This window comes from Aspergillus nidulans, chromosome VIII (genome assembly GCF_000011425.1).
Source record: "Aspergillus nidulans FGSC A4 chromosome VIII".
NCBI classification, from domain to species: Eukaryota; Fungi; Ascomycota; class Eurotiomycetes; order Eurotiales; family Aspergillaceae; genus Aspergillus; species Aspergillus nidulans.
In genome coordinates, this window is record NC_066264.1 from 1,591,290 (window position 1) to 1,608,365 (window position 17,076).

The 17,076-nt window shown below is 51.2% G+C and overlaps 5 protein-coding genes across 5 annotated transcripts, besides 1 other annotated feature; 1 reads left to right on the forward strand and 4 right to left on the reverse strand.

Annotated features, from left to right (window-relative positions):
• Positions 1-17,076: part of a sequence feature (contig 1.16 792..451587(-1)) that runs on past both edges of the window.
• On the reverse strand, positions 860-3,445 carry ANIA_01059 (carnitine O-acetyltransferase facC; the record flags this gene model as incomplete). Its single annotated transcript, XM_653571.2, has 3 exons — positions 860-987; positions 1,037-3,004; positions 3,067-3,445. The coding sequence occupies 3 exons, from the start codon at positions 3,443-3,445 to the stop codon at positions 860-862; spliced, it is 2,475 nt and encodes an 824-aa protein (XP_658663.2).
• Positions 4,993-6,578, reverse strand: ANIA_01058 (CAP domain-containing protein). The gene is made up of 3 exons (XM_653570.2): positions 5,642-6,578; positions 5,292-5,581; positions 4,993-5,238 (listed from the first exon to the last, which is right to left on the reverse strand). Exons 1-3 carry the CDS (start codon positions 6,223-6,225, stop codon positions 5,168-5,170), a joined length of 945 nt encoding a protein of 314 aa, XP_658662.1. The 5' UTR covers positions 6,226-6,578; the 3' UTR covers positions 4,993-5,167.
• ANIA_01057 (thioredoxin domain-containing protein) lies at positions 10,163-12,672 on the reverse strand (the record flags this gene model as incomplete). Its single annotated transcript, XM_653569.2, has 4 exons — positions 10,163-10,782; positions 10,839-12,341; positions 12,397-12,514; positions 12,583-12,672. 4 exons carry the CDS (start codon positions 12,670-12,672, stop codon positions 10,169-10,171), a joined length of 2,325 nt encoding a protein of 774 aa, XP_658661.1. The 3' UTR covers positions 10,163-10,168.
• ANIA_01056 (WD40 repeat domain-containing protein) lies at positions 13,155-14,506 on the reverse strand (the record flags this gene model as incomplete). Its single annotated transcript, XM_653568.2, has 4 exons — positions 14,403-14,506; positions 14,188-14,353; positions 13,460-14,125; positions 13,155-13,403 (listed from the first exon to the last, which is right to left on the reverse strand). The coding sequence occupies exons 1-4, from the start codon at positions 14,441-14,443 to the stop codon at positions 13,155-13,157; spliced, it is 1,122 nt and encodes a 373-aa protein (XP_658660.1). The 5' UTR covers positions 14,444-14,506.
• Positions 14,673-16,803, forward strand: ANIA_01055 (putative G2/M phase checkpoint control protein Sum2; the record flags this gene model as incomplete). Its single annotated transcript, XM_653567.2, has 4 exons — positions 14,673-14,810; positions 14,865-14,900; positions 14,980-15,223; positions 15,448-16,803. Exons 1-4 carry the CDS (start codon positions 14,788-14,790, stop codon positions 16,801-16,803), a joined length of 1,659 nt encoding a protein of 552 aa, XP_658659.2. The 5' UTR covers positions 14,673-14,787.

Here is a 17,076-nt window from a genome sequence, read left to right on the forward strand (position 1 = left end):
CCATAGTTAACATACCTGAGCCAGGAAGACGAAGGAGCATGAGTCGATCCAGACGGCCTGGGGCTTTCTTGACAGTCTCACTCCATGAGATGAAACCCGTATTATTGACTAAATGATAATGCCAACGCTAAGACTCATGGGGTCACAAGGAGGAGAATATGCCCGGCATGGTATGATCTCATTGCTTAATCTCATTGGCTAGTTGTCTACCCGGGCCGGCGGCAAAGGCTTCTGGAAAGAGTCACAAAAGTGCCTATCGGTCTGTCCACGGCTGGGTCGTGAGTTCGCCTAAAGGCATTTTCTCAACTGAAAAGCCAGCCCATGGGCCCATGCAGCTCCTTACTCGCTTCTTAGTCTACTCTCTACCAGTAACATTGTCTTATCGCACCGCATTTGCGTTGCGGAACATTTAAACAACTTAGCTTAAGAAGTTATGATTTGTCTTTTGCTACTGAGTATGGAGCACACATACAGAGTGCATGCAGCACGGACACCTTAGTAGTCAATACTCGATCCTGCGTGCGCCCCGCCAACGCTCTGTTTCCTCAATGGATCGTGTGCATGGCCATGTATGCATGTCGGCTAGCTAGCTCGATTCGCACAGGTAGGTTCATTCGGCGAGAAGGCTTGATATATTACATTACAGCTAGCTGTTTGTCGCCAATCCCGGCATCTGCATTCTTAGCCTTGTGGTTTTGATAGGGGTTAAAAGCTGATCTACAATACATACAAGCATTTTTGTACAACAGATAAATCCAAGATATGCAATATTCAATTCGGCTAAAATCACAAGACATGGCCCAGATCATGATCCAACGTATCTAAATGCAAAATGTAGACATCCAAAATATCATCCAAATCAATATTCATTCAACCGTAGCTTCTTGCCAACGAACCGTCGTCGAGGGGTCTTGTCGCCACCCCGCTCGCGATCCACGTTGAGCCCCTTGAGCGCATGCAGGAGCATCCCTGCATCAAAGAAACCATCTAGATCTTGATTAGTGCCGATATAAACAAAGAGAGAATGGTAACTTACATCCGCCCATGCCATCATCGTCCATGTCCCCGCTGTCCGTCGTGGGCGTCTCGGTACCGGCCCGCAGATGGCCCGCGTCTGTGCGGACAATACGACCCCGGCGTTGATCACGCTGGACCCGCTCGGCAATCATCTCCATTTCACGAGCGCGGCTGGTCCGCGGGCTGGACGGCTTGTGGACAGTCGCGCGCAGCAACTTGCGGATCTCAAGCAGGTACAACTCAAGTGTCTGCATGAGACGCGCGGTTTGGCGGTGCTTAGATGAGGCGCAAATTGAGATTGAGTCGTCCTTGATAATGTAGCCAATGCCGAATCCGTCTGCAGATGTTGGGCCGAAGCCGAAATGCCGCAAGCAGGGGTTGCCACAGTTTGAAGTGGAAAGAATTGTGTTGTTGATCTTGTCCCAGCCGGGGTCGCTGAAGATGGCGGGAGTGGGAGGCAAATTACGCATAGCCCGGCCATAGCTGCCAGTGGATGACAACCCATCCACCTCAGATACAGAGGACGGGGATAGAGGAGACCCAGCGATGGAGTCGATCTCAGCAGGACTCGTGTACCCGTTCGACGCTTCATCGACGCTGTTGTTCCGGGAGCTAGGGGCTTCGTCGAATTGTCGCTGCCACAGGGTGTAAAGAGCATAGAGGTGGCGGTCCTGTCCTTGTCCCTTGGAGCATTCCTTCGTGATTGCCGAGTGCTTCTCAGTAGCCTTTCGAAGGGCATTCACCTTATCCTCAGCAGGGTTTTCAGCCCAAAATGTCTTCACGAAGTCGAGGGCTTCATTGGTGACAGATCGAATGGCTTCGGTCCGTCCATGCAGGAAAGCCTTGGTCATTGCTGGTTCATAGGTATTTACCACTTGTCCGTAAAGCCCGTAGTAAGCCGCCTGGAACGCCATCTGGACGAATGCGTCCGGTGAGAATCCCATTGAGGTAATAAAGTTCTTTCCGAATCCCTTGAAATCAAGCACTTGGAATTCATGCTGCTGAAGAAGATCTGCGAGATGCGATTCGGCAAACCGGATAGCAATGCTAAGCTCAGGCAACATGTCCCATTCTAATTTTCTGGGGGTCGGGCTAACGTCACCGAAGCTTCGAGGGTGTCGTTTGGACGGGTCAGGGCTAGTGGTTGCCCACAAGCTGGGAGCCTGGCCGTTGATGGTTCGTGCAAAGCGAAGAATCGTGTCCGTGTAGACGTCACTCGCGAAGCGAAGAACAGTATGTCCGTCAACACCAGTGTGCTCAAAATTGATTCCAGCACTCCCATTCTTACACACGATGATCTGCAGCTTGTCGTACCACCGGTTCGTGCAAGTACCCACTTGAACGCCCTTTTCCACCACGTTCGTACCACAGAGCATGTTCGCGCAAAGCTCGGACATGTTATGAGGCTCGGTGTCATCCAGGCAGAGGACAAATAGGGCAGTATCCACAATGTTTAAGCCCTCAGCGTTAATTGAATGCTCATCTTTGGTTAGGATATCCCTCAATCCCGACCACACCTTGCGGTTTTCAGTACTGAGGACTCCAAGGGCGCCCTTCGCCGCCTCTTGAATTGGGGTTTGTTCTGCATCAGCGAGAATAACCTCAAGGTTCATTGCGATATCCTTTTCTGTCATGATTTGGTCATGATTCTCGTCGAGGACGTCAAACCAGTAGAACTGACCACGGCACATAACAACGATATGCTTTGACTTGGGATCTTGGCTGATAACGCAGCCATTCTCAGTAGGAACACGTGCAGTACCAAATAGCCGGGAATATTGATACATGCACAATGGCGTACCTCGAACGGTATCGGGAGGCAACTCCTCCCGTCTGACAGCGCGCACAAATGATAAGGCCGAAACAACCAGCGATGCCGCTCTAGTCAGCTGGTTGTTTCTCGCAGGTGTTGGATCGTCCTCCAGCAAGAAGAAGGGGTTGAGGTTGAGAACGACAGGACTGTCGTAATTCAGATAGGAGTCGTACCCTAGAATAACTGTTAGCTTAGACTTCGTAGAAGCTGGAAGGAAGTCAACTATGCTCACGTACAGAATTGTTCAATATAACTCGTTTGCGATGTGGCATATTTCTGCAGCCGCTCTTGAAGGCCGGGACCCTCGCCTTTGAGGAACTCCCGTACAGCAGCCTTGGTCTCTTCTTGCTCTTTAGGAGTCTGCAGCGGCGACAGAGCGTCGAGATATTTCTTGCATGTGCTCTCAAGATCCGGGATAGGTAACTTCGGCAGAGAGTCTTGGTGTGCGAATGTGATCCCACCACTCTTGGTCTTAACCTGATCCGTCAAGCCTCCATCCACTGTGGTAGGCTTTATCTTCGGCTCAGGAGCCGGATGTGAGCGGGGAGCTTCCATCGTCAATCCCAGCGGCTTGGGCGCGGTAAAATGACGGACTGCGGTCGACGAATAAGTCATCTTGCCAAATAAATGAAACGAATAAGATGCAATAAATCAGGCGTAGAGACAGGCGAGAAAGGTTGGTATAGAGAGGAAACGGAGGGCGCTTCGGTAAAAGTAATGGCAATCTTGTAGACAATAAGAGGGCATGGGGTTCTCAAGATCTCATGACAGGAGCAATCACGAGGGTTGTAGAAAAAGGCTGCCCTCAATATGTGAGACAGCAGAGGAGCAGTTTGCGCTGGAGGGGAATGCTAGGAAAAGAGCCCATTTATCAAGGCAATGGCATGAAGATATAGGTGCCTTTAAGATGGTCCGTTCTCTGGGGGCAAGCCGGGGGAGAGTGGGGATGGGCTCGGAATAACGGGCGAAATAGCGCCTTGGACGGAGGAAGGGACGCTTACTATAGACAAGTGATAGTGAAACGCTTATTGAGAGCCGAGAACCTTCAGATAGGTGGATCAAAGTCCGCTGTTGGAGCAAGCCGCTGGGGTTTCTGTCGGAGGAACGGATGCTGTGCCCAGAGCTATATATTGTAGGATAAAGCCGAGTGCCAAGCGAGAGAGCTAGGTTCGGAGTTCGCTCGGTATGGGGTATAAGCAGAAGAATATCGAATCCCAAAGGTGAGATTGTGGATGAGTTCGAAGATTAGATCGGGCTGAAGATTATATAATTTGATTTGCCTTGAGGCGCGGAGATATGAGAGTAGTGATCGTAGAGCGGGTGGTGGCAATATGTCACGCGGAGACTTCTACTCTGTAGGTATCATGCGCGGAGAAACGGCACTAGAGGCTTAAGTTCTGTGGCAGAGTACACTGTAATTGATGCAGGACTGCAAGTGAAAGAATCAGTCAAGTAGAAATGATGTCTGGTCAGCAGAAATGGCGGCAACTTAGAATTTGCTTAGACGTCCAAGAAACCAATGTCGTCCACTCGGCGTCACTCTTTTCAAAGAATGGCAAACTAGCAATTGGGCCATATGCAGGATCTTCCGTACCGCGTTGGACCATGGACACTCGATGGGACGAAGCTTTCTCGGACGAAGGGAGGCTTCGAGTCGCCCGTGAATCGTTTGGATTGGATGCGGGGAGATTGTTCGGGGTCACGTGTTTTGTGGGTATGTGGGAGCACACTGTGGGGGGAAGAATGACATCACCGACACTCGCCGTTTGCAGCCCAACTCGTGGTAAACGTAACATGCCCGCCCACAGGATTCATTTTTTAAACAGTCTACTACCAAAGGTTTTGTTATGTGAACGTTCATCATATCTTTTGGTCAGAAACACGCTATCCAGGCGCCATTCACACAAAGCAGGGGAGCAGCAACGTGGAGAGAAGACGAAATAATATCGGATTCCTGTCAGGTGACAAGCTCGAAGATGATAGAATATTCACAATAGAAGAGAAGATAAACAACGCTAGCTTCGAGTCTCACAAGCACGAGACTTGACACAAGCGCAAAAGCAATATGCGGTTTCCACCGAGAAGCCACAGCCACGAGAAGGAAAGTTGGAATGACTGTTCAAAAGAGAATATTCGAATCTCACAATTGTCATATATCGAATTCAGTACTCACGACGATAGGTATGCAAGGAGCACCAGCTACAGACGAAAAGTCGAGTCGGCTCAAGCGGTACCGACTAATCACTAAACCTAAGTGCGATAGTGCCATCTAGTCTACTGCCATATAGCGAGGCACAAGCAGTACCCCGTCAAAAGTGAGTGCATATAGCTCCAGATTTATGACGCAGACCACACGGGGTTACCGAGGGGCTTCAGGACATTGTCGGCGTATTCACCGTCGTAGTTTCCTAAGCGTACATGTCAGATCGAGTGAGAGACCAAGAACGGTTGGTCGACTTACCTGCAGGGCTGTAGTTGCAAACAGTGAAGGGGACAGACGAGGCGGAATCGACGTTGCCAAGGCTAGGGCAGTCGACAGTGGCGCATCCGACCTCGGTGGTTCCCTTCCAGACGATCTGAGAGAAGTGGCCCCATTTCTCGAACAGGGTCATGTCTGGGGTGGCTTGTCCGTAGAGGTTCTCGAAGTAACCCATTTCATCGTTATACATCAAGTTGGAGATCATGACAGCAACTTCATCAGCAGAGGTACCGTAGCCAATGTTCTGGCCGTATCCGCCACCGTTAATGCTCCTACAAGCTGTTAGTTCAACTGAACCGTCAAAGACGGGAGAGTTTGTAAGGAAGTCTTACGTGTCGTGCTCATAAACGCAACGGGAGGCGAGAACCTGGGCGCTTGACTCGAGGTCAGAGGACCAGGCAACATCGGGAGAAGAGTGGTTGGCACGGTGGACGTTGTGGCTGTAAAGGACGTTGGACTGGTAGGCATTGGCAGCAGTCTGGGTGGACGAAGCGGTAGCGGTCGACTGGGCGGCAGTCTCAGTGGTAGCCGCCTGGGTGGTGGACCAGGTGCTGGACCAGGCCGAGGACCAGGTGGTGGCTTCAGGCTGCTCGGCGATCACGGTACTGGTAGACTCAACGGTGCTTGACGGGGCGGCAGTCGACACGCTCTCAACAGCAGCCTCCGTCTCCGCGGCGGCCGCAGGAGCGGTATCCTGAACCTTGGCCTGAGTCGCAGGAACTGAAGTAGGCTCGGGCACCGAGGTCGTAGTCGACGTCGCGGCCGATGTAGGAGTAACAGTGATGGTCTTGGTGATGGTCACGATAGTCCAGTCGGTCACAGTGGTCGTCGTCCACTCAGTCACGTAGGAAGGCTCCACCTCGGCCATAGCACCAAGGGCGCACAGGGCGGCGCCCAGAATCATCGAATACTTCATGACGGACGGTTGGTAATTGCACTTGCGGAGGGTTCACGCGTAGTCGATAGGCTTGTACAGGTCAACTGTCTGGTCGATCGAACACTTCTCCAGGAAGTAACCCGAGCGACTAACTTGTTGTTTGATGACAGCGGAACAGCAACCTTGGAATTCACCCAAATCAAACTGGATGAATCAAGTGTAACGTCCTTGTTAGCTTTAGTGCAGGTCAACTGCAGAGATGATGGTGTTGCAGGGGGGTTACGAGATCCAGCCGTGTATTGTTTGTTGCAAAGGAATGACAGCCCCGTGAGCACTTTTTAAGGAGTGGAAAAAGTGCACCGAGACGGAGAGAGAGCGAGCGAAGCTTGGGGATGGTAGAGATTGGGGGAGAGCGAGGAAGGCAAGGAAAGCAGAGGAAGATGAAGGAGGTTAAGAAGGTGACGGTGTGAAGAGGTCGTTGCTTGGGAAAGGAGACACTCAGACGCGGCGGGCAGTGGGGCTCGAGAGATCTAGCTGGGGATAATCAAACGTAAATTAATCCATACTTCAGGACTTTAATGACGGGACGCCGAGACAAATCTTATAGTATACTCTGTCAGGCGGGGACTTCTTCAAGGATTCTAAAAAGAATAATCCTTGTGTCAAAAGAGAGGAAGCGCTTTGTTTTATTTCATCGTGTTTCTTCTACTGCAGAAGCCACGAGAAGAGTACCATGGAATGCACGTTCTCCTTTTTCTGAGCGAATTTTAACATACCGAAGATCCTCGACTATCCAAACATTCCTGAATCTGGGAAACAATGCTCCAGCCTGGGTCAGCCATTACCCAACGCCAGCATGGGACCGCGACCGACCATACGGTCCGGCCCAATTGTAACAGCGCTTAGAGCAGGCCTGGTCGTTAGGATCCCAGCCAGCCAGATATAACGGTACTGTCGAATATAAAACGGGCACGACCGAGATGCAGGTACGCCTCTTTGTTTCAGGAACAAGCCCTGCAACCAATCAAACGCCACGCGGCACAACATTGTTTTTTTGCTACCCGCGGTTCAGTCCCGTTCTACGAATACCAAAAATACCTTGGTTTGCGTTACTCTGTTCAATGCGTATTTATTCCGATACGTTATCTAACATGGCACCAGTTCATGGTATAGTTTATGGTATCGATTCACGGTATTTGTAGTTGGACACATTCACGAGGGAAAAGAAGACTATCTCTAGAACATAGCTTGTATGGCGTATTTTGGAGCAGTCCCACCCAGTACCCAGACTAATTTCAGGGGAGTGAAAATGATTAACCACCAAAACTTGGCACTCGGCAGCCGCCTTGGTGTTTCAAGTGTCCACTGCTGCGCCCCCGTCATTGGCCCCATCGTGCTCCCTTCAGGGGCAAGGTCGTTAAATTCCATGGCGCCCTCCATCGGCGCCTACGCACTCCTGGCTCCAGAAGCATCGACGATTGTCGAGTCTGGACGCTGTGGACGCTTTGTTTGACTTCATTTCGTGCTCGGGAGCTCTGGACCGATGGACAGTGACATCCTTGGCATTTTCTGTATGGGCGTACAGTGCATGCATTCCGTATCTTCTGATCACTGTCACATTTTAGATTGTCTCACCCTCGCTTATCTATATCGCATCTGATCTCATCATATCCCACATAAAATACGATGTTTCATAATCAGATGATGCTTGATTCATCATCAACACAACTACGGGAACCCGGCAATATTCGTAATGGGAGAATGAGCCCCATATCTGCCTAGAATCTGGACTGCAGTCTGGATTCACGACCGCGGCAGAAATTTCGAGACGGTCAGCAGCCAGCGGTCCGTCTGCCCCTCAGCTCGGCAAGTCGGATAGGCTGGGGTCGAATTTTCCTCAGAGTAGACGTTCAAAATGAGTCTCCAACTCGCTAAGGCCCATCATTTCATTTCAGGCTTTTCAAAGGCCCAGCACAAGGGCTGGGCCATATATACCTACAAGGGCGTGGATCTTCTGGACTCTGCTGGGCCTGTACCAAGTACTCAATAGATACTCAGAGTACGCGGTATCTCCACATATCTCAGTGGCGTCTCCCCATCCTCCTGTGACTTGTCAGAGCAAAGACGCGGGTTAATCTCCGGCGCCACGAAGCAATGCAAGCCTAAAGCAAATGACGGTCCTACTCCTGTCTTTAACTTGCTTATCCTTGTGCGGTGGGCAGGTTTTGTATGGTTACGAACAGTACAATTTCCCACGACCTGGGTTCCCTGGCCTAGGGACCTACGTGGTAGGCTTTAGTCTTACACTGCATAACTTTAACTGCGACCAGCTGTTGATTCGAGTAGATCAAAGACCAGTAGATAACATAGGTTCCTACACCAAATCCCGGTCCGAGCATTTCCCGAATTATATTATCATCGGCTTGTGTACGATGATATTCTATCGATATAGATGCAAACCATGGACAGAGCTCTAAACAAACAACCACTTACAACCCAACTTACCCATTCGAGAAAATGGTAGTGCATTTCACTCCCAGGACCTCTGGTTCTGTGCGCGTGCTCCCATAGCTGTGGGTATACAAAGTGTCTCTCGAGCACTGGACGGAAAAACTTTTGCACTCTATACCATGGGCAGGTATCCTGGCATTCCAGTATGGCTGCTTTTAATCACCTTCAGTGGGTAGGATTCTTCGTGGGTTCAAGAGAAAAGCTCTGCGCGTCCTACCGTGGACTGGCAGGTCCCTATATCTGGTATTGGGCACTTAATACTTGGTACTTGCTTGGTCATTCAGGTACCCAGTGCTTCTACCAAGGGACGGGCTGAGCCAATATTTTGCCACTGTACAGGAAGATTTATGTATCTGGCCAGCAGTTGTTGGAACAAGGCCCGTAGGCACCAAGAGAACTTTCTGCTGCTATTAGCATCGATAGTAGCTTCGAAGTATCGTTTGCAAGCTCACTTATGGCATAAAATGCCTGCCGCTGTTCTTGTTATATCAGGAACCCCCCTCCCCCGGCTCCCCTTGGAGGGCCGAGTCTCGAACCTCTCCACGTCACCCTGACAATTGACCAAGAGCTTTCAGCGGGAGTCTGGGTCTATCCAACCTTTATTCTCTTCATCATGATTCTCGAGGTTGTAGGTCCCGAGGTTCGCACCCTCTCTCTAGCGCGCCTCCTCACATTCTCAACCCATCTGCAAGGGTCCATACCAAAGTATCCATTCGTCCAATTCGATAACCATACGCGAGCCCTTAAATCATTTCTTTTGTTCCAGTCGCTTGTTCTGGACCCGCTAAGCTCTTTAGTTATGAAAGAAGGCAGGTTAGCTTCGCGTAAAAGGGATTTCGGTTCATGAGGCAGAATATCAGATGCCGTTCTCAGCGAGCCGTGACAGGTTGAGCTGGAGCGGAAAGCCGTCTTCCCAAGTCGGTGTAAGCTGATTGGTCCTTATGTACCTAGAGTAAAAATTCTTGCTTAAGATGGCTGATACTGCCCGTCCTGGTATTGCTGAGTACGATTGTGGCAGCGGATATAATACTTCTTAACCACATCGACTAAGGTTAAGCTGACATCACTGAATGTGCACTGAAAGGCTCTTCTCTTTCGCGTCTCTAGCAAGCGTTAGGGTGTATAGGAAGGGAAGACCTAGAGGCCTATGTTCACGCTCATGCTGGGGAGACTGTTGAAATGCCACGATACTAGCATCTTTAGATTCGGCGCCGAGTCATAGGTATCGCCAATGCCACGAGCTAGATTATGAGATAGAACTATATCATAGATATGACTTGCGAATGATCTTGAAGGCTTTGGAGGGATCGTTGTCGATGTCCGGCCGGTTTACCATAGGGGAACACTATTTCCTGGTGTCCGTGGTGCTTTCAGTTATATATATACTAATGCGCAAGATCGTGAGATTCACCAATTCGTTTATTCCATATATTTTAGGGAGTATATATAACTACTTTCAATATGCACTCAATCATAAATTAACTGTGCGACAACGCCCTTCCTCACAGATTAGCAAATAGTTCTTGTCCCCAGCCTTCAGGTCCTTGAATAACGGATTTCGTCTGCGAAGCCAGGAAGACTTATTTCCAGTAGATACTCCCTGTGACGAATTTCGGACATCCACTAAAGCTGCAACCGTGTTTGAAGATGTCGATAACGTTGGGCCCGCTTCAGCGCGAATTCTTTTAACCAGGCCATCCCATGCCGACGTCGGTGTACCTCCTTCGGTTGAGGTGCTTAGGCTTGAATCCGCGGCGACTACGGCTGTAATGTTCCTTGTTCCTGTATTCAATCCAACGATTACGTCTAGGAGCCCAACGAAAAGGAACGGATGCTGGAGGATTTCCACCGCGAAGGATTGGCAGGTTTGCCGCGCGAGGACACGATAGCTGTTCTCTTCGAGGATACTTGAAAGGCGCAGGAGATTTCGCGCGATGACTCCATTGACTGATGGCACGGCCGATTCGGTACCGGTCTTTAGCCGCAACAGAGTAGCGGGGGAGCCTGGAGCTGACGTTGATGGAGTGGTGTAGTAGCCTGCTGGGGACGACCCTGCATATGCGAGGAAATTCTCATTGAGATAGCCTGTTTAAAAGTCAGTAAGCTGCTGAACACGCCGTGGGAATGAGAGGGCCAAGTACGTTGTAGCTGTTCTGCAAACTGCAAGTAGCTGTCGTCAAATGTCGCCTCGTACATATCCAGCAGACCGCTAGTCAGAAAAGCATAGTCTTCTGCGAATCCTGGAGTTGTTCCTTTGCTTCCGTCTCGGTAAATCCGCCAGAGCTGACCTGTGGCTTTGTCATATAGAGTCTCCTTGATGAAGTTGATTGCCTTGGCCGCCGCCTCCCTGCATTGGGCTGATTTTGAACTATCGATTTCTTCAAACAAAACACTGCACTTGGCCAAAGCGCCAATCGCCAATCCGTTCCACGCTACAATGATTTTGTCGTCAAGGTCTGGCCGTACGCGATTTTTATCCCTATACTCGCGTAACCTTTGCCTACCTGATTTGATAATTCGCACTACCTCATCCTCTCCTAAACCGAACTCCTTAGCCAACTTGCTCGGTGTGACCTTAATGGAAAGGACATTCTGGTCCATAAACTCGTCATGCGGATCATTTTCAGGTGCGATGTTCCCATCAGAAAGAACGCCCCAGTGGCGAGCGCAAACTCCGGCATCTCGTGGCCCCAGAACCTGAGTCAGCTCCTTCAGAGTCCAGACGTAGAAAGCGCCCTCCCGCTTCTCTGTATCATTTGGGGTTGGTAGACTGTCGGCATCCTCGGACGAGTGGAAACCGCCAGTCGTCGACTGGATTGGGGCGGATGTAAGATACGTTATCAGATCGTATACTGCACCAAGAAACTCGGGATTGTGGGTTATCTTGAATGCATCGGCGTAGACATCCAAGAGTTGGGCTTGATCATATAACATCTTTTCGAAGTGAGGCAGCGACCAGTCCGCTGTCACACTATAGCGCGCAAACCCATGGCCAATGTGATCTCGTATACCCCCGCGGGCCATACTGATAAGTGTGCTGACCGCCATTGCCGTCGCGTTTTCGCATTCCTCTTGCCCAACAATATCAGTCACGGCGCTCGGGTAGATTCCGAGACGGAGCAGGAAGCTCAAATTGGCTGGCGTGGGGAATTTCGGGGCCCTTGAGAATCCTCCATTGTTTATATCGTATCGGGATGCAAAGTGCTGGTACGCCTCCTCTAGGAGTTCAACATCTAGGTCTTCGTCGGATTGATCACCCTGAAACGTGTGTGTGCCTTCTTCGGCGAACTCCCTCAACTGCTTTGTGATCTCTTTTGCGCTTTCGAGGCAGCGTTGCCGCTGAGTCTGCCAGACATCACGCAGCTTCTCCAGAATCTCAATAAAGCTGACAGTTTCGGGGCCAAGCAACGATGCCGCGTTCGGACCGGGCCAGTACGTGCCGCCAAAGACAGGCTCCAGATCGGGTGTTAGGAAAACGTTCAGCGGCCAGCCTCCGGATCCTGTGGTTGCTTGCACATAGTTCATGTATATGTCGTCGACATCAGGCCGCTCTTCTCGGTCAACTTTGATCGGAATAAATGATTCGTTGAGAATTGAAGCCACTTCTTGGGACATGAACGACTCTTTCTCCATAACATGACACCCTAGAAGATATCAGCAGCCGCTCTAAATAATTGCAGGAGAATAGCAGGGACGTACAGTGGCATGCCGAATACCCAATGCTCAGGAAGATCAGCCGGTTATGTCGCCGAGCGAGCTCCATACTTTCGGCATCCCATAGTTGCCATGCTACGGGATTATGCCTGTGCGCCCTCACCTAAGACCACGAGTCAGTACTAGACTGAACAGATATTTCGGAAGAAACGGGATGTCTGGAGTACTCACATACGGGGATTTACTAGCTTCCAGCCGGTTCACAAGCTTGGGCCCCACGCCACTTGCAGTGTCATGGCCTTGGTGTCGTTGCGCCTGCATGCTGAATAGTCTTAATTCGTGGTGGACTTCAGTCTCCCGTCTAAGAGTGATTCGATGAGACGGGGGAGAAAGGCTTGACTGACAGAGAAGTCGTTTGTCCGCACCGGTTTTGAGGATCCGATGCAACGGCGCGCGGGGAAGCCGATAGGGACGGCACGGCAACAAATAGGAACGAATCGAAACCGTGATTCGAAAATAGAGACTCGAGGAGTGCTTGGGGTGATCACGGGAGGTAAAAACGGCGATGGAGGCTCAAGGAGCTAGAGTGTACTTGCTAGAGTGTCCTTGAGTGGCCTGAGACGCTCACGTTGGCTCAGACTGCCTCGGGATGATCGCCGGCCTGCACTTCGCATCTTTGCGTCATCAATGCAGGGCGTCACGTGGCAAACCTACACACTTGGGATCGTTCCCACTTCACACTAATATGGGGCAGGTTATTCTACGGCTAGTCCTACCGGTATTCATGATGGGCTTTTTCTTCTTTAATCATCTTCCAGTAACTCTGCTAGCTCTCGCTCCTCTTCCTCCGTCAGCATAGATTCTGGGTTGGTTGATGGTTCGTCAGTTGGATGTTCTGTTGCCTGTGCTACGGCATTCCGCAGGTCATCAGGTTTCAGAGACCACTGTCGAATGGTGGCGTCAATGCTGACGCTCACCAGCATTGTTCCTAGTAAAACCAGGCCTGTTACTTCCTCGTAATGCCCAGAAAATGTGTGGTATAATTGTCCAGTCTGAGTATGGCATCAGCAAAAAGCGATCGAAGGGAGAACAAAAACAGAAAACGCACCGATCGGTTCCACACACGGATTTCTTCATCTCGACACGCGGTGATAACCCAGCCCCCTCGCTCATCGACGACGACATCCTTGACGTAATCGGGATGAGTGAGTGTGAGGTTTGCCTTCCAGCCATCCTCTCTAATAAGACATTTTGTCGTTTTATCCGCTGAAGCTGTCCAGAGATCACCATCTTGATCGAAATGGAGTTTGTAAACGTTCGTATCGTGGGCCAAAAGAGCTTCTGTGCCTGTGAGGTCCTGACTGCCTTTGGATAGATCAAATTGTCGTATTTCCCTGTCGCTACCGGCGCTGAAAACGATTTGCTCGGTGCTGTTGTCATCTAACGTGAGCGGATCAATCAGGAGGTCCTGAACGCCCTTTGCATGACCCTTCCATACGTGCAGCCGTTGCCCGCTTGAGATGTCAAATACAAGTATTTGCGCATCGGCGCCGCCTGACACTAGGAGATCCTGGCCATTGACCCTCGTAGTTACGACCGACCTCACAAAGTCGGTGTGTCCCTCATACTGTAGCTTTCGTTGTGTTGAGTTTACATCCCAGCTCCAGATTGTTTTATCCCAGCATCCCGCGAACAGAATCCGGCCGTTTGGGCTAAAACAAAGGCTCGTGATGGGGGCAGTCGGTCCCTTGAAGATGGAAGCAGTTTCACCGGTCTATATACGAGATGCAATTAACAAGAAGCTTGATGTATAGTCCAGCTGAGAAGTTTACGTACTGCGAGAACTATCTTCCTGACTGTTCCGCCGCTCTGGGCCACAAATACAGAGCCAAGGTCGAAAGGATCCGGTTTAACGGCGAGGATCTTGCTTTGCAGTCGGATAGGAGAGCCATTGGTATTAATTGACTTGGCCTCCTTTCGCCTCTGTTCATCAAGAGCAGAACTAAACCCGTCAGTGTTGGGGAGATGCGGGGAGATATCGGAGGTCGCACGTAGTCTGGAAGAAGTCGTCCCGATGGGAAGAAACAGCCATGATGAAATTCGATTATTTTATGTAGTCCGCCAGTGATGAGATCTGTTATAATAAGAGAATAGGATCGAATATCATGCATGCACTGAAAATGCCTGCTTGGGGAATCACAGACTAGGGTAGCCAGACTGCTGAACTGCTCTTGGAGCTCGTGTGGGCGACCGTAGCGGAGAGCCCTTTTCCCACCACAAACTCTGCTTCCAGCTTCTTCCTCCCTCTTCGACCTCTCTGTCTCTAGTCCCCTTCCCCATCCTACGTTCGCTGCCTCTATTCTCCCCTCACTCCACACCACTCCCCTCCACCTCCCATCTTCCTCGCGCGTCAGTCGCGCCATCCTTCACGTCAAAATGGACATGAACCATTTAATAGGGTCAGTGGCCTGAGCTAGGGTATGTGCGGCTAGGCTGGAGTTAACACCTGGCAGTCAACGGTTCAACCTGATCTCAAAGAGCGATATTCGGTATGCACCTCATCTCATCCATCAACTCTCCTTCTATTACTCTGCGACCTTGGGTAGCTTCGTGTCTAACATATCCTAGCTATGTCGGCACGTTACATGAGATCAACCCGGAAGCTTCTACGATCGCCTTGCAAAATGTCGTTTCTTATGGAACTGAAGGCAGGCGAGGCAACCCTGACGAAGAATTACCCCCATCTAGCAGTGTTTACGAATACATTGTCTTCCGTGGAAGCGATGTGAAGGACATTAGTGTTGCTGAGGATAAGAAGGAGAACGCTCAGCCTGAGCCGCCTCAGATGCCCGATGATCCAGCCATTCTAGGGGTGAGTACAGTCTGAAGATATGCTTCCATGCCTCCTTTGACCCATTCAACGACGTATATTCTTGTGATGAAATATTTCGGATGTAAACTCACAGACCTGTTCTGAATGCGCAAAACCATGTGGATATTTCCGTTGCCTTCCTTCTGATGAGATCATACGCCCTGAGCACAATGCTTCATTGATATATGGCATTTGGAAGACGAATTGGCTGACTTCTTTCATAGAGCGTGCCTCGCCCCGGTCCTGGTTCCGGTCCCGGCCCAGTTCCTCAAGGTCTACCTTCCCAGCCACAACCTCAGCAGCCTCTGCAACAACCACCTCAAGGTCCTCGCCCTCCACCTCCCGGCTACCCTCAGCAACCCCAATTCCAGGGCTATTACAACCCGTATGGTCCACGGTACCCCCCATTCCCACCTGGCCCCGGATATCCGGCTATGCCATATGGAGCGCCTCCTGGCTGGTATCCCCCTCCTGGTCAAGGCTTCCCTCCAGGCCCTGGACAATTTCCCCCTCAGGTGCCGATCGGACCTCCTGGTCAGCATCAAACGCCACCTTCTCAACGCGCTGCTCCTACTGCGCCCAAAACAACCTCCGAGCTTCCGGTCGGTGATCGTCCCTTGAACAAGCCGGCTGCACAGGATGCTAGTCCTGCCGTCACCGCGGCAACGGAGAGTGCACCGCCTCCTCCTGTTGAGTCCAAGCCTTCCGTTGCAGAGGCTGTGAAAGCGACGACTGCTGGTCCAGCCGAAAGAGCCCCACCAACCGGACCCAGTGGACGCGCACCGCCTGTGATTCCCATTACCCCAGCCAAAACGAGTGCCCCCGCTTCCGTCAACGCTCCTCTCGCGCCTGCCGCCGTCAATAATGTGACACAAGGTACCGCTCAGGCTGCCATCTCGGAGGCGACTCGCGCGGCTACTGCTGCTGTCGCGGCTGCTATGGCCAAGCTGCCCCAGCCTAACGGACAGAAAAAGCCACAGCACGCGGATACCTCAGTTGAAGTAATTACGAAACAGATGGGCGATATGAAACCATATGATAGCCGCGCTTCTCGTGGCGGTCAGCACGCGCGTGGTCGCGGTGGCCACCGCGGTCAGCACCATGCGCAGGCTAATAAGAAGGTCGAAGTTCCCCAGACGGATTATGACTTTGAGACAGCAAATGCCAAGTTCAACAAGCAAGATCTGGTTAAGGAGGCTATTGCCTCTGGCTCCCCCCTTGAGGAGGCTGAATCTCCTGCGCAGATTGCTACAGCTGCTGAGCCTCCTACGACGACCCAAAGCGCGACTGTTTACAATAAGTCGACATCATTCTTTGACAACATCTCTAGCGAGGCTCGCGATCGAGAGGAAGGCTCCAATGTTCGGCCTGGTGGCCGTGAATGGCGCGGCGAGGAGGAGAAGCGAAATATTGAGACGTTTGGCCAGGGTAGTGTTGACGGCTACCGCAGCAGCTACCGGGGCCGCGGCAGAGGTCGTGGCTATGGTCGAGGCCGAGGTGGCTACGGCCGTGGCTACGGCTCCCGAGGACGCGGCGGCCGCAACATGTCGCAGTCAACTGGCGTTCCCACCGCAAACTAATTAGGTGCTTTTTGTTATACCGTTAGCTTGGAAACTGTTTGATGGCGTATTTAGCGGTGGACATGATCTTTCATCTACGATCTTTTCTCTCTCCGACTTGGAAGTGACGAATACCTTCCAGAGTCTACGTTTTGCTGATATTTCCGGCGTCAGGGCGGTGCATTCCTCCAAGAGCTCGAGTTGACCTGAGTACACGCGCGTCAAGACTCGCAGATCTGCATGTGTTCGCATGAGTTTACAATGGGTGGCTTGGTCAGCTATACAGTACTGGCT

Bases quoted from the DNA above. Each gene is read 5' to 3' on its own strand.
- ANIA_01058 (XM_653570.2), bottom strand. From the start codon at position 6,225: ATGAAGTATTCGATGATTCTGGGCGCCGCCCTGTGCGCCCTTGGTGCT. The intron at 5,582-5,641 runs GTAAGACTTCCT...AACAGCTTGTAG, and splicing joins TGCGTTTATGAGCACGACAC to GAGCATTAACGGTGGCGGAT. The intron at 5,239-5,291 runs GTAAGTCGACCA...ATGTACGCTTAG, and splicing joins TTGCAACTACAGCCCTGCAG to GAAACTACGACGGTGAATAC.